The following is a 13,343-nucleotide window of genomic DNA, read 5'->3' on the forward strand; positions in this document are numbered from 1 at the left end:
TCCTTATCAGAGGAGTAAGCCTCCCGTTTGGCTAAGTATACAGGAAAAAGCAGATGTAGGGAATAGTAATCCTTGCTACATAGTCTAATCTGTCATGGTACAGTGAATTATCTATTTAAACCATTTCCCGAGAGGTAAAAATAACCTAAATCATAGTTGACATCCTGAAAGCGTGATGCTAGTTAAGCAGTCCTTTACCTTCCCATTTGACTGAAGAGGTATGGATGGATGTTTTTTTGGGAGTCATTTTAATTTTAAAAAGTGGACAACTCTGTCATAGTACTCAGCTGCTTCCTTCAGATTATTCTGAAAGAAAGCAGGGGAGATCTGTGAAAAGGGATGGGAATGTTGTTATAGGGGACAAGACTGAGATTGTTCTTTCCAGATGCTTTTAAATTTATTTTCAGCCATTTAAGGTATAAAGAAAATAAATCAATAGTCTATGTCAGGGGCCTGACTTTGAAATGTTTCAGTTTATTTTGAGACTTGAGATATTGAGAGTGTTAAAAGTCAAAGGCACAGTTTTCAATTTACGGTTCATCATTGTAACAGAGGCTAGATACAGAATTTAACTCTGTTCTGTTTCTGCTTTTCTTGTTGTGATACAAAACTACTTCAAATACTAGCAAGTTTCTCAATCTGAGTATCTTTTCTACCACCAGGAGCTCAGAAATGTTCCTTCATTAAAAGTATCTGAAAACTGACTTATACGTAATGTCTCTATCTTGCTATTTAAGTGCACCATGACAACACAACCTTAGGCAGGTGACAATAGTAGGATGTAATTGTCCAGTACATCACTGAATTTAATCTTAATCTAAGACAGAAAAAAAAATCTTTAACCATTAGTGATAATATCAACAACTGGTGTTAGAGGCATGATTCCTGCTCAGCTTTTCTGCCAGCAAAGGGCACCCTCTGTCTTTAACTGCATCTGTGTGAGAGTGAGTTTAAACTTGTTTTTTCTTCAAGAACTTGCAATGGTCTTCCTTTTTCCCACCCTCCCAATTATGTTTATGTAGGATATGATAATAATTAAGACCAGAGACAGAGAACCTTTTCTTATTACAAAAGGTAGCCCTGCAGGCATGAGACCTGTATCAGAAACTAGGCTTAGTACTGCTACAAAGCCGATGTCTAGTTTGAGGTAAGTAAAATTGACGAACGACCTTGAGACACAAAATCAGTCAGCAGTGCACTTGGTCTTGTGGGCTGGGTTTCATGTTCGTCAGCAGGCCTAACCCTTGGCTATAGTAGGCAACCAAAGCTAACAAAATGAGGCATTTACCATGCTTCCACAAGTACACCACCTACCAATTTACCACAGATGCTAATAGTTGTAGTATAGATAGGTTACCAGAAGCTGAAGCCCAAACATAAATGGCAAGGGAATGCAGGGATCTGGAAGGGAGAGAGTTACTTCATCAGTGCTTGAGAGCAGTGTTGCTTGGCTCACTGGTAAATAGATTCTCCATCCTTGAGGCTTTTCTCTTCTGTCTCCTTGTTTTTGTGTCTCCCCACAGCACACTTTCAGTAAAAGTGGAGTAAATGATGGTGGTTTTGTAATTGTTTCCTTTTCCTCTGTCAAAAAGTAGTTGTAAGGTGTTCTTTGGCTCATCAGTGAAAGTTGGAAATGTTTTATGTTACCAGATGTGCTTTTAGTTGGGGTGCCCAGTCTAATGGCTTAGGTACTGTAAAACCTGGTCTGGAGGCCAAACCACAGCATGCTGAATTCCAGTAACTTGCTTAATAAATCTAAACGACAAGTTAGATTCTGTTTAGCTGTATAATTTGTCCTCCCTTTGATTGGTTAATCGATTGTTTAAATGATCCTGAAAGTTTTGCTTCCTTGATTATATAGTTCCATCTTTTTCTTCTTCCGCCTGCCTTTCCAAACTTTTCACTCTTTCTGTGTTGTCTGGAAAGCTTTTACTTAGTTTGTGACACACATAAATTGAAAAAAAAAATAAAAATCTCAGGTTGCATTTTATTATTCAACCCCATGCGTATTAATAGAGGCTTGGTTAACACGTTTTGTGTTAACATGCAATCTGGAATCAGATTAACAGTCAGAATAACTATAGCTTGTTAAACTTCTGGGTGCCACAGGTTAGAGGTAGATATTCCTAAGAATTTCTTGGCTCTGGCAAGGAAGAATGGTATGCCTTGCTCATTTAAGGAGAGTTACTGTGTGGCTTTAGAGGAAGGGGTGAGATCCTTTATTACCTTCTTTAAGAAAATTGCATATTACTTTTCCCTGCAGTGTTTGAGGAGCAGCAGTGTGCTCTGAATGTGCTGACATTGGCTTAGAAGAACATACATCAGGCTCCCCCACCAGCATACACCTACCCTTACTTATTCCAAGTGCTTTCTGTGCACAGAGCTCCCAGAAATCAGGGCCTGGGAACATAAATAATGTTTTGGTTTGAACTAACAGATACTTGTATCATAAATATGAAAAGATAATGTGAGTAATTTACACTCAAAATCATCTGTGCCTTTGAAAATCCATTTTTCTTACATGAAGCTTACTAATTTTGCATCCCGTATCTGGGGAGGTGGTGCATGTCTATATGGTGGAGTTAATAGTATGGGAGTTCTTAGCATCTAGTTTTGGTGATGGGGTGCACTAGCCATGAACTGTATATTGATTTGTTTTCATCAAGTAGTAATTGCAACAGCGAGAAGTGATTAGAGTCTAGCCTGGCAACACTTAAGTATGGAAAAACTGTGAACCACAAGAACATGATTTCATAGAGTATCTCTACTTGTGTGGGTTTAGGCTGTGTGCCAGTGTCATCAAGGATATTCTGATGTGTAAGTGACCTTTGCATGACTTTTTTTTTCTTTTTTTTTTTTCCTCCAACAGTTTCATTATTACTATTATAGTTTCTTGGGATTCCATTCTTCGTTTGCAGCTCTGCTGCAGTTGGCCCTGGACAGCTAGAAAGAAGATGCTTCAGCCATGCAAGGGTGACTCAGTTGTGATGGTGGCTTTTTAGACTTTCAACCTGGAACTCTTTCAACACTATGGTTTTAGTGGCTTTTTATCTGCTGCTTTGTCAGGAAATACTACATCATACTTCATTATTTTTGCTGGAATTCCTTGTAGTGCTCTGGTGACCAGAGGAAGTTGCTGAAAACATTTATCTTGTAAAATTTACTACCGAAAATCAACAGAGCCCCTCCCAAAGTCCTATGTAGTAACTGTTTTTTCTACATTTAAAAGCCTCTTTTTCTCTTTTTACTTCCACTTTGATTATGAGTAAAACAGTTTAGTGAACATCCTGACTCTTGCAGTAATGCACAAACAATTGTTGAAAAGATAAAGTAATAAAACCATTTGGTAAATGTGAAGGATTAAATCTTTATGAATATTTAGCATACAAATGGAAGAACAGAATCATGGCCATAAAGAAAGGGTTTCCCCTGTTTTCTGGGAGTTTTAATGCCATTTTTCGCTTGGCACAAGTGCATTGATACCTTTTCATTTTTTCCTCTCCTTTTCCAACAAAAGAAAACTATTTATTCCACAACTAGTAATGGAAATGGGAGTGGCAGTTTCCTCTTTTAAGCCAAGTATAACATTTCCTGATGGAAGGTCAATTTAGCATAAAATTACATTGGCTTGTTTTGCATAGCTTAAACTTGAACTGTTTCAGTGCAATGTTAAATTACTTAATCAGTTAAATATTTTGTGTTGTTGGAATGACCTAAATACCTTTTACTGCAGGATGCCTGTGTTTCAGACATCCTGTTCTGGGTTGTCCCAGACTATAAGTATGGCTGTGGAAATGTAGACACATGCTCTTTTCAGGAAGTAGTCATTTTCTAATCTTTTTAAAATCTCTTCCCAAGTTTATATTGGTGATTGTTGTTGTCTTCCTCCTTAGGATTTTATCCACTTCCCAGTAAAAAAAGTGTGAGTTTGATCAAGCCCTTATCCAAGAGGATGAGAAACCAGTTTTTCCTGATGACAAGGCAGTGTTGAGGGTCAAGCAGGATGTAGTTTTTTAAAGATTTTTCCTTCTTGCTTTCACCCATCTCGTCATGAAGTTCTGTGCTGTTCTGTGGCCTGTCTTAGTTGTAATCAGTTTGTCTTTGAAAAGCCATGTAGACAGCAACTACTAATGATATGCTGTATTTGTATTTGCTGTACAAATTACGTTGAAGATGAACCTTAACCTAAGACAATGAAATGAAGCAGATAAGCCTGTGTGGGGTAAGCAAGGGATAGCTGGGTAGCAGTGGTAGCAGCAGTAAGAGTGTGAAAAAAGCAGAGATGTGGAGGGACATTTTGAAACAACAACAAAAAATTGATTAGACTAGATTCTTCCTCTCTTTGCCTCCCTTAAAAATGAGCATGTTTTGCTAGAGGTGTTCTTCAGTCTCAGATGATTTAATTTCTGTTACTTCCTTTTTTGTGGAGACAGGTGATTCTTAGTCAACGCTAAGCCTTTAACTGTAGGTATGCAATACAGAAAATTTGTGTTAGCAATAAGAATGTAAATAGTAACTTAAAAAAATAACCATATTCTATCTGACAGGCAAGGCATCTTCTAAGTTGCTTAAAACAACTGATAGTCTGTAAATATTTAACTTTCATGAATGTAAGAGGAGCCTATTTGTTGTTGTATTGCTTTAAGTGTATGTTAATGAAAGCAGGAAGCTTAATCTGCGTTTGGTTTTGTTGCTCTTCCTTATTTGCAGTCACTTTCCCATTTGTGATATCTATATTTGTACTGTAGCAAGTAAAAATAATTTATTGCACAAATGTAATGTGAAAATTAAGTAGCAGTAAAAGCTGAAATGACATCACCTTGGGAGATGGATAGCTTGGGCTGTGGGATGAATCTGCTGTCTGCTTCCTGCAGGAGGGATGCCAGCTTCTGCTCACCAGAGCAGAGTGAATTCCTCCTTGAAGGCTAGCAACAAATGTCTTTGCAGTGATCCTCTGGAGACTGGTTGTAATCAGTCTTTGCTCTTGGGCACCTCAGCATGTTCCTGGGATGCAGATCCTTGCAGCATGTTCCTGGGATGCAGATCTTTGTAGACTGTGTGCATATCCTGCTGTCTCAGTCTCTTCCCGTTGCATAGAAGAAGGGCCTGTGAAGTTCACAGGCCCTTGTTTATCAAAATTTAAATGTAGATTAGTAATCTGGTTTACCTTCTTGTTTCCTGCGTTTGTTATGGCTGAATGTAAACTTGAGCCTGATGCTGGCCTACATTTATATTCTTTTACAATTGACCTATAAACATTTTAGTACATTAGCTGGATGGTCTGGACAGCATAGTTAATTAAAAGCTCAATTATTTTGGAGTAGTTGCACTTCTAGAAACTTTCTTGAATATTAATTACCCTTTTTTCCTTAACCTTAGTTTTGAATTTACTTCCAGTTTCTCTTCAGCACTGTTGTAGTTTTGATGACTCCTATTTCACACTTCTGATGAGCAAACTGCTGTATGATGGATCCAGCCAGTTTCCCTCAGCTCAGATAACCTATTAAGCCTCTCTCCAAAGTTTGAGGCTTACTACATTCCATGTGTCGTAAGTCGTAAAATGTTAATTTGCTCACATTCTGCGAAGCATTTTTATGGTTTAATTTAGCATTCCTGATATGTTTTTTTAATAGCTGTCACATGATCTCTGTGGGGTATATTATTAGAAAAATTGCCATATATATATATATATATATGTAAACAAATTTGCCTACTGGTCTCTCGTGGTGAACTGTACTTTTTCACGCATCAGCTTCTGGGTTTCCAGGCTCACATTGGGATTTCTTTTTTATTTTGTTTACTGGTGGTCTTACAATGTATTGAACTGAGAGAGCAGCTGTTAAACTCTTACCATAGAGGAGCAAACTGATGCCCTTTTAAAAAAACCCAACAAACAGGCAACAAGAAGGCTAGGTGTATATATAACTATATGAAGTTATATGTACTCTCTCAGGTACATACATCTGTATACCTGATAAAGGGTGACCTGCAGCCATAGATTGCTAGCCTTCTTGACCTGACAGGAGTTCATCATTCACACTTACAGCAAATGGTTGGCACTGTGTTAAAAACCTTTAAAACAGTTAAACTGTGTTTGCCTGCTTCTGCTCTTGGAGCCATAAGCATAATTTGCCATAGCATCCTAGATCATAATTTGAGCATCACTGTGCCAGAGGTAGGGTTCTTTGCTACTGCTGTTTAGAAGGCATTTTTTAACGTCTGTGCTGTTTATGCCAAGATTTTGCTGCTTTTGCTTTGCCTACAAAGCTAGTGCTACAAATGCCTAAAATAGGCTTGATTATATCCATGTTAAATGAGTTGGAGTGCAGATGACTTTCAGGTTTTGCAGACATGTGATCTGAGGTTGTGAGCAGTGCTGGTGAAAATGTCATTCTGTAGTTTCTATGGGGTTCCAGTGGGGTGGATTGAGAGTTGTTTAACCACAGGGATAGCAGCGAAACCTTGAGGAACCCTTGGGGCCATGCTCATGGGGTACATGTTTTGTTCAGTGCCCCCACCTCCAGACAACATGAGCTGCTGGTCTGCATCTGTTTTAAAACAGTTGGGTTCTTACATGGCTGTTAGGCAGGGGAAGGCATTTTGCTGTTATTGGCTGTCTGAACAGCCTTACCTTTTCTTTAGGGAAGAGTAGTCTGGATGGATGTATATATCCCATCCACAGTTGTTCATGTCCTCTGCTTGGACTACAGTGTTAACCAGCCGCTTTTGAGCAGCAGAGATGTGATCAAGCTTGGTTTGAGGTGTTAGTGGAAGCCTTCATGTAATAAATGTAATTAGCTGAACAGTCTCAGACTTGAAGGTTTGGGCTCTTGGTGGAAGTCCTGGAAGCTGGGTTTTTTTGTGAATGCACCTGTTGAATTAACAGTGCTGGGACAAATAAATCTTGCTGTTCAGGTGATTAGTGCTCTCACCGTTATAGCATACACATTCTTGGTCATGTGCTAGCGGTAGTGAACTTTCAAGTTGTCAGTGGCATATGTGCGTGGAGTTACTTAATGCTCCTTCCCCTTTCTCTCTTGCTTGCAAAAGTCCCAAAATATCAAATCTTGACTACTGTCTTCATGAAAAGGAGTTGTGAAATCCAGGTCCTTGTGACGGGTCCTCTGTTAGTGTTTGTGTACATGGTAAGGCCAATTTTTTTTCAAGGTGGCAGTGCTCTCAAAACATAAGCTCTTCTATACCCTCTGCATTCATTATACACTATAAACAATCTATGTGCTGCCTTTGTTTATTAATCTCTTTTTCCCACTCCTCATTCTTACTACCTTTTTACTGGCATGTTCAAGGGTATTTTCCATTTTAAATCAGTGTTTCCTCTGGTTTATAAGTAGGCTGTTAACATTAGCTTCAGGCTGAGTGGTGGCATGCAAAGTTTTGACTTCATATAATTTCAAAGTGTGTTGTCAATCTGTTTTTAGAGTGTTCCAAAGTTCAGACAGAATTGAATGTAGGCTACTACTTTGCCATCTTGAAAGAAAACCACTTCTCAAAAGGCAAAATTTGAATGAGATAAACATGGTTTAGACTTTCGCTTGTCTTGGGGGAAAAGAAAATGCAGCCACTGATCTAAGTTGTGAAGAAGTAGCTAATGGGCATAGTTGGAATCTACTTTCCGTAAGCATTTCTTCTTGATGCTTTTTAGGCACGATGAAGCGGAGGAGTTTTTCACTTTTTGCAGTGATGATGTGTTTGCCAAGTAATATAGTAGTCTGAACAAATCTTAGCTGGTAGGCCTGCAAGTTAATTTAAATGACTGTTAAAGGTAGAGGATATGATTCTGGTTACCAGCGTGAGGTTACCTGCATAGGTCTTGCACACCGAAGATTCCCCATCTCCCAGAGCAAGCTCTTCCATCTTTCTTCTCTATAAGTAACCCCCTTTGCTGGTCTCTTATTCTGTGAATGTAAAACAGCTTATGCGTTTTCCTGGCTAGGGGTGTATATATAGGTCTTGTAAACTACTTGGGAAAAGGGTCAGTGGGTCGGTCAGTGGATTAATATTAAGGAAACATCCATTTTCCAAATATAGTTGGTAGTATATTTCCTAATTTTGTGTGAATGAGCCATGCATGGTGTTCTCAAAAAGGTACGTAGCAGAAAGCTATTCAGAAGCACAATTTTTTAAGCTTTATGGTATTTATGTAATCCAGTTCTGATGTTTATCCTTTAAAGAAAACATAAAAATAATACCCAGTGGTGATGTATGGTTGCATTTCAAAGCTTTCAATTGCAAGTGTGAACCTAGTGAGGGTTTTTTTCATAACCACTAAGACAGCATAGATATATCTTTAATATATGCAGAGCAGGTTTGCATTTTTTAATCCCTTTTCTTAAAATACTGTTACTGTATGTTCATCAGAATAGCTTGCCATTTTTTAAGTTGGTCGTGTGTTTGTTTTGATAGCGTATTTTTCGTAATTTTGAATGGACAGCAAAAAAGTTTGAGAAAGAACTGTTTTTTTCAAAGTTCACTCCAGAATAGCTTGCTGTATTGATGACTGAATGACAAATCAATGCAGCTCCCCTTGAATGAGCGACTTTTTTCTTTATATTTTTCTTATGTGTCTAAAGGAGCATCTTAGAATTGTGAAGTTTAAATTACTGAGAGAAAATAAACCAGTGGTCTAACATTTTGGATTGAATTACTATTCACAGTTAATTTAGAAGTTATATTGTACTTGTTTTATTTCCTTGAACCACACCACCATGTTAAGTCAGCATAATCCCCACCCTGAACACTTTACATAGCTTCTTGTTCTGGTAGTTTTCATTCATTTTGGCCTGTATCTTTCTAAAATGTGTCTTCAAGTCTACTTGTGTATATTGAGGAAGATGCTCTGTAACACTGGGAGACAGTAGAAATGAATTAAGCATGTGAGATGTCATTAATGATGCTTATTTAGTGGAGTAGCTTTGCTGCTTATCCCACTGGATTAGTGGAACTCACTGTTTTAGAACTTCTGACTTGAGTAACTACAAGCCATCCTGTTGCTGCTTCTCCACATGCTACTGTTGTTTCTTTTCTTCAGTACCTTACATTTTGAAGTTTCTTTATTCTAAAGTACTTTTATGACAAACATACATACTTGTGTGGGCAAATATGTGGTGATGTGAATTTTCATGTATCAGGCAGCTTTACAGTTTGAAAATGTTTTTAGTTAGTGGATTGGATGCTGTTAAACAGATTCTGGCAAAAATTGCTTTGTAAAATTCACTGACTTCTTAGTATCTTCTTCCTCATGACATCTTGGCTCAGTCCCCTTCCAAAAGTCCGGCAGTTGAAAACACTGGTTTTTGGCTGTTAAATAATTCTTGCGGTCTTTGAGGTGAACCTTCAACAGAAGCCAAATCACTGTGTAAAAGAGCTTCATTTGAGGCATTGTCTTAATGCCACAACTGCTTTTCTAAACACATTTTTGCAGAATGCAAAGCCTCTGCACATTGAACGTGTCAGCAGAGCTTGAATTACTGGTCACATGCTGGTTTGAAAACAGTAAAACCTACCGAATGGCAGCAGCTGAAGGGAAAAGGTGGGACATGCCTGCTCTATAAATAGTTTCTGTAGCAAAGATAGTTTTCTGCCTGCAGTTCTTTCGTTGTTTTTAGGTAATGACAAATGAGCTTTTTCATTTAAAAGTGAAATGTTAGTATTCTTGGTTGGGTTTTTTATTTGTTTGGGTTTTTTTAATGGGTAAGTATTTGCAGCAAGGTTTGTAACCTTGAGTAAAAGGGGAATTTTCCCTTTGAAGGGGAATACCTATTTGTAGTGAGGGCTTGCAGGCTTTATTCTCCTTCAGATCTGTTACTGAAATGTCACTGAGTCCCCACACAGGTGGTTCCTTTTGCCTTCTTCCAGGAGCATGTAATGTCTCTGTCCTCGGCAGGCTATAAATTACTGTCGGTGAAAGCTTTCTAGCAAAGCACACTATGCTGCATTTTTACCTGGTCCTAACTTTTCATACTTTATTTGGAGAATATTAAATGATTAGGTTAAGGTTAGGTTAAAAGAGGTTAAGGCTGTGTCTTTGGGAGGGGACCAGCCTTCCCGGCTGAGTCCTCTGCAGTGCTGGTGGCAATAGAGAAGGTGGCACTTGATGTCTGGTAGGTTAAATTGTGACAGGCCTGGCAGGGCTTCTGAGCTGAAACTTCCCCAGTTGTTTTCTGTAGCGTATGGAAACCTTTTTAAAGATTGTATGTCCTAACAACAAATTCTTTCTTCTTCAAAAACAGAAGAAGCGGAGGAGAACAGTGTTTCACAGTTAGCGGGCGTAGTCCATCATTGCAGCATAGTTAATACAGAGCTGCTACATTTTAGCCTGCAAGAGCAGCTGATGTTTTTGTTTAAGCCCTCTGTAATTTAAGAAGGGTAGGTTAGGTGATTTGATGGTACTGCTGTTGTCATTGTTTGGACCAGGATCTGTGTTTGTAAATGTTGCTGCTTGTAATGTGAATTCTCAGAAAATGGCAGTGGAGAGGGAGGGGATGCAGTGAGCCGTGTTTGCGTCTGAACAGTGCAGTACTTAAAGGCAGGCCTGCTGTTAACTCGGAATACTTCTGGAGACATTCATCTTTCCAGGAAGATTTTAACTTTTTGAATGCTTGAATTATATACTGACAAATCAGAAGTGATATTGTTGGAGTAGATGGTAGGGCTTTTTATTTTTTTTAAATCTGTTTAATAGAAAATCTATCACTGGGCCTTTTTCTGTTGGAATTAATAGGGGCTCAGGTAGTTACTGAGAGTAGCAAGGAGTGGGATAATGCCCTTTCAGTGTCCAAGTGTTAGGCTTTTCCTCAACTCACAGATGAGAGACAATAATTTTATGTATGCTTTAGAGGAAAGTGACATCAAGGAGAGAAATCTCCCCTGCAGTTTCTTTGGGACCACCAATTCAACTTACACGTACTGAGAATTAACCTGAAATAGAGATGGCTAAGTTTTAACAAAGCCTCTCTTTTTGAGAGGAGGCACTTACAGGAGCATGCCATGACTACTTAAAAAGCAAAGGGAAACACAGAGGGAGGAGCTCATGCTGTAAGGGGCAATTGCACTCCCCTTTCCATGCAAGTGTCGAGTGGAGACAAGAACAAGAATACCATGTATTCCTGGGCCTGTTAGTCCACCCCCCTTCCTCTCTGTGCACTTTACAGCTTACTGCCTCTTCAGCCTTGGCTCTTAACTACTTTAACGGGTAAGCATCCTCTTGCAAAGCTGACATTAGTGTGTGCATATGACCTTCTTCAGAGTAGAGTATCAGTGTACCTGCCCTTGAATGTAATCCAAACAATGATGCTGACTGCAAAACCTGCTCTGTAATGTACAGTATAAATAAATGGAAAAAATGAGAGATCTTCCTCTGTTTCCTGTAACTTGAGCGTTTTTAAAAAAAAGGGAGATACAATATTTTGGACTAGATTTATGTATGTATTCTTTTTCCACTTAATTTTCATGTGATACTGCTGCCTACAGTACACTCTTCTGGTATTTAAACAATACTAAAAAGTTTTTGACTTTGAGGGGGTGTGGTTTTATAGTATTTCCATTATGAGTAGTTAATGCGTAACACTTGTAGTGTCCATCCCAGACTTTATATGTGCTATATGTTCAAGTTTAATCCTGGTATGGCATATGAAACTTTGTTGTATTGCCCTGTATCTGTGCCTCTAACTTAATGCTTGAGCCAACGATCAAGGTCATGCTTACATAAAATTGGAAAGAAACCCCCACATTCTGCTATTCAGTAATAAGGTGTTCAGAGCCAAACCTGGGACTTCGTGGTGCGCAAACAGAGGTGGGCTTAGGCCTTACCTTCAGAGTTTGAGACCCTGGTTCAACAGGGCTTAGTGTCAACTAGGGCGTCTTTGCTGAAGCAAACATCTTTCTTGCAGTACTCCATATCTTCTTACAATACAAAAAAAAAAAAAAAACCAAACCAAAAAACCAAACAAAAAACAACAAGCTCTTTTGCCTTGTGCTTTACTATGCTGAATGGAGAACAGGACTGTAATGCAGACTTCTGAAATAGTGCACGTGTCTCATTCAGTATTATAAATCTGACATCCAGTGTATTGGTAACTGCAGCAGTTTCCATCTCCAAAGAGCTACACAAACATAGCTGTCATACCGTATCCCTTGGGTGAAGGTGAGCTTTAATGTGAACTCAGTGGTGGGAGAGGTGCCATCGAAGAGGTGAAGTGATTTGTGTCAGTGAGTCAGTGGCAGGGTTGGGACCTGGGTTTGTGCCACTAGAGTGCACTACTTCCTTCATACTTACTGAGAGAATGGTTAAATTTGCTGGTAGGTGCCGCAGGCTTCCTGGTTGGCGGGGTTTGGAAAACTGCTGCCAACCTGCTGAGGTACCAGGAGTTCCACATTGGTCTTAATTGGATGCAGCTCTGCTTCTGCAGCTATCGTTTACCAAATAAATGTTTTTCTTACTATCAGACTTCCAGGAATGTTGTGGTAGAATGGCAAAGAAGGCTTGTAAACTAGGATTTTACCCCCCTTTTGATTTTGTTGGAGACAAAGTGTACATATGAAAGAAAGGGCTAATCATATTTGTAATTAAACCAAGTCCTTTAAAATACTATTTCTCAGAAATAGATGATGTCTTTTACTTTATTAAGGAAAGATTCTTGATAAGGAGAGACAGTATTTTATTTATATTAAGTTCTCTTTTGGTTTTTTTCCTGCACAGGTTTCCACTTGAGTGGCACAGTGACAGAGCCTGCAATGCAATCGGAGCCAGAAACTGTTTGCAATGTAGCTATCAGCTTTGATCGTTGCAAGATTACCTCAGTGACCTGTAGCTGTGGAAACAAGGACATATTTTACTGTGCCCACGTTGTGGCACTCTCTTTATACCGGATCCGCAAGCCAGATCAGGTCAAACTGCATCTTCCCATTTCAGAGACACTCTTTCAAATGAACAGAGACCAACTACAAAAATTTGTACAGTATTTGATCACAGTGCACCACACAGAAGTTTTGCCAACTGCCCAGAAATTAGCAGATGAAATTCTTTCTCAGAATTCAGAAATCAATCAAGTCCATGGTGAGTTTGTTACTTGTTCTTCCTTTTGCTTCATTCCCTGTTTGGTTTTGAGTTTTTTTTGTGCCTTTCAGAAGTGTGACCTGCTGAGGTCCCTTCCAACCTGAATTACTCTGTGATTCTGTGTTTACTGAAGAGAATTCTGTTATTGACCCTTGACTTTAAGATGTTTAGAAAACCATACTTTTTGGGAAAGAGAAAAAAATTCATAAGCAATGGGCTTGATATGTCCAGCACTGGTAATGTGGCCTGATTGGCTTCACGCTTGTAT

General features: G+C 38.9%; 1 protein-coding gene across 2 annotated transcripts in view; it reads left to right on the forward strand.

Annotated features, from left to right (window-relative positions):
- Positions 1-13,343, forward strand: part of ZSWIM6 (zinc finger SWIM-type containing 6) — a 112,490-nt gene that overhangs the window by 49,833 nt on the left and 49,314 nt on the right. The window contains exon 2 of one of the 2 annotated variants that reach the window (XM_080371523.1): positions 12,719-13,075. The exons of the other annotated variant lie outside the window; for it this stretch is intronic. Coding sequence (XP_080227649.1) covers positions 12,719-13,075 — 357 coding nt within the window. The remainder of the gene's footprint in view (positions 1-12,718; positions 13,076-13,343) is intronic. 2 annotated transcript variants of the gene reach the window in all.

Source organism: Falco punctatus, assembly GCF_963210335.1.
Source record: "Falco punctatus genome assembly, chromosome: Z".
Taxonomy (NCBI): domain Eukaryota; kingdom Metazoa; phylum Chordata; class Aves; order Falconiformes; family Falconidae; genus Falco; species Falco punctatus.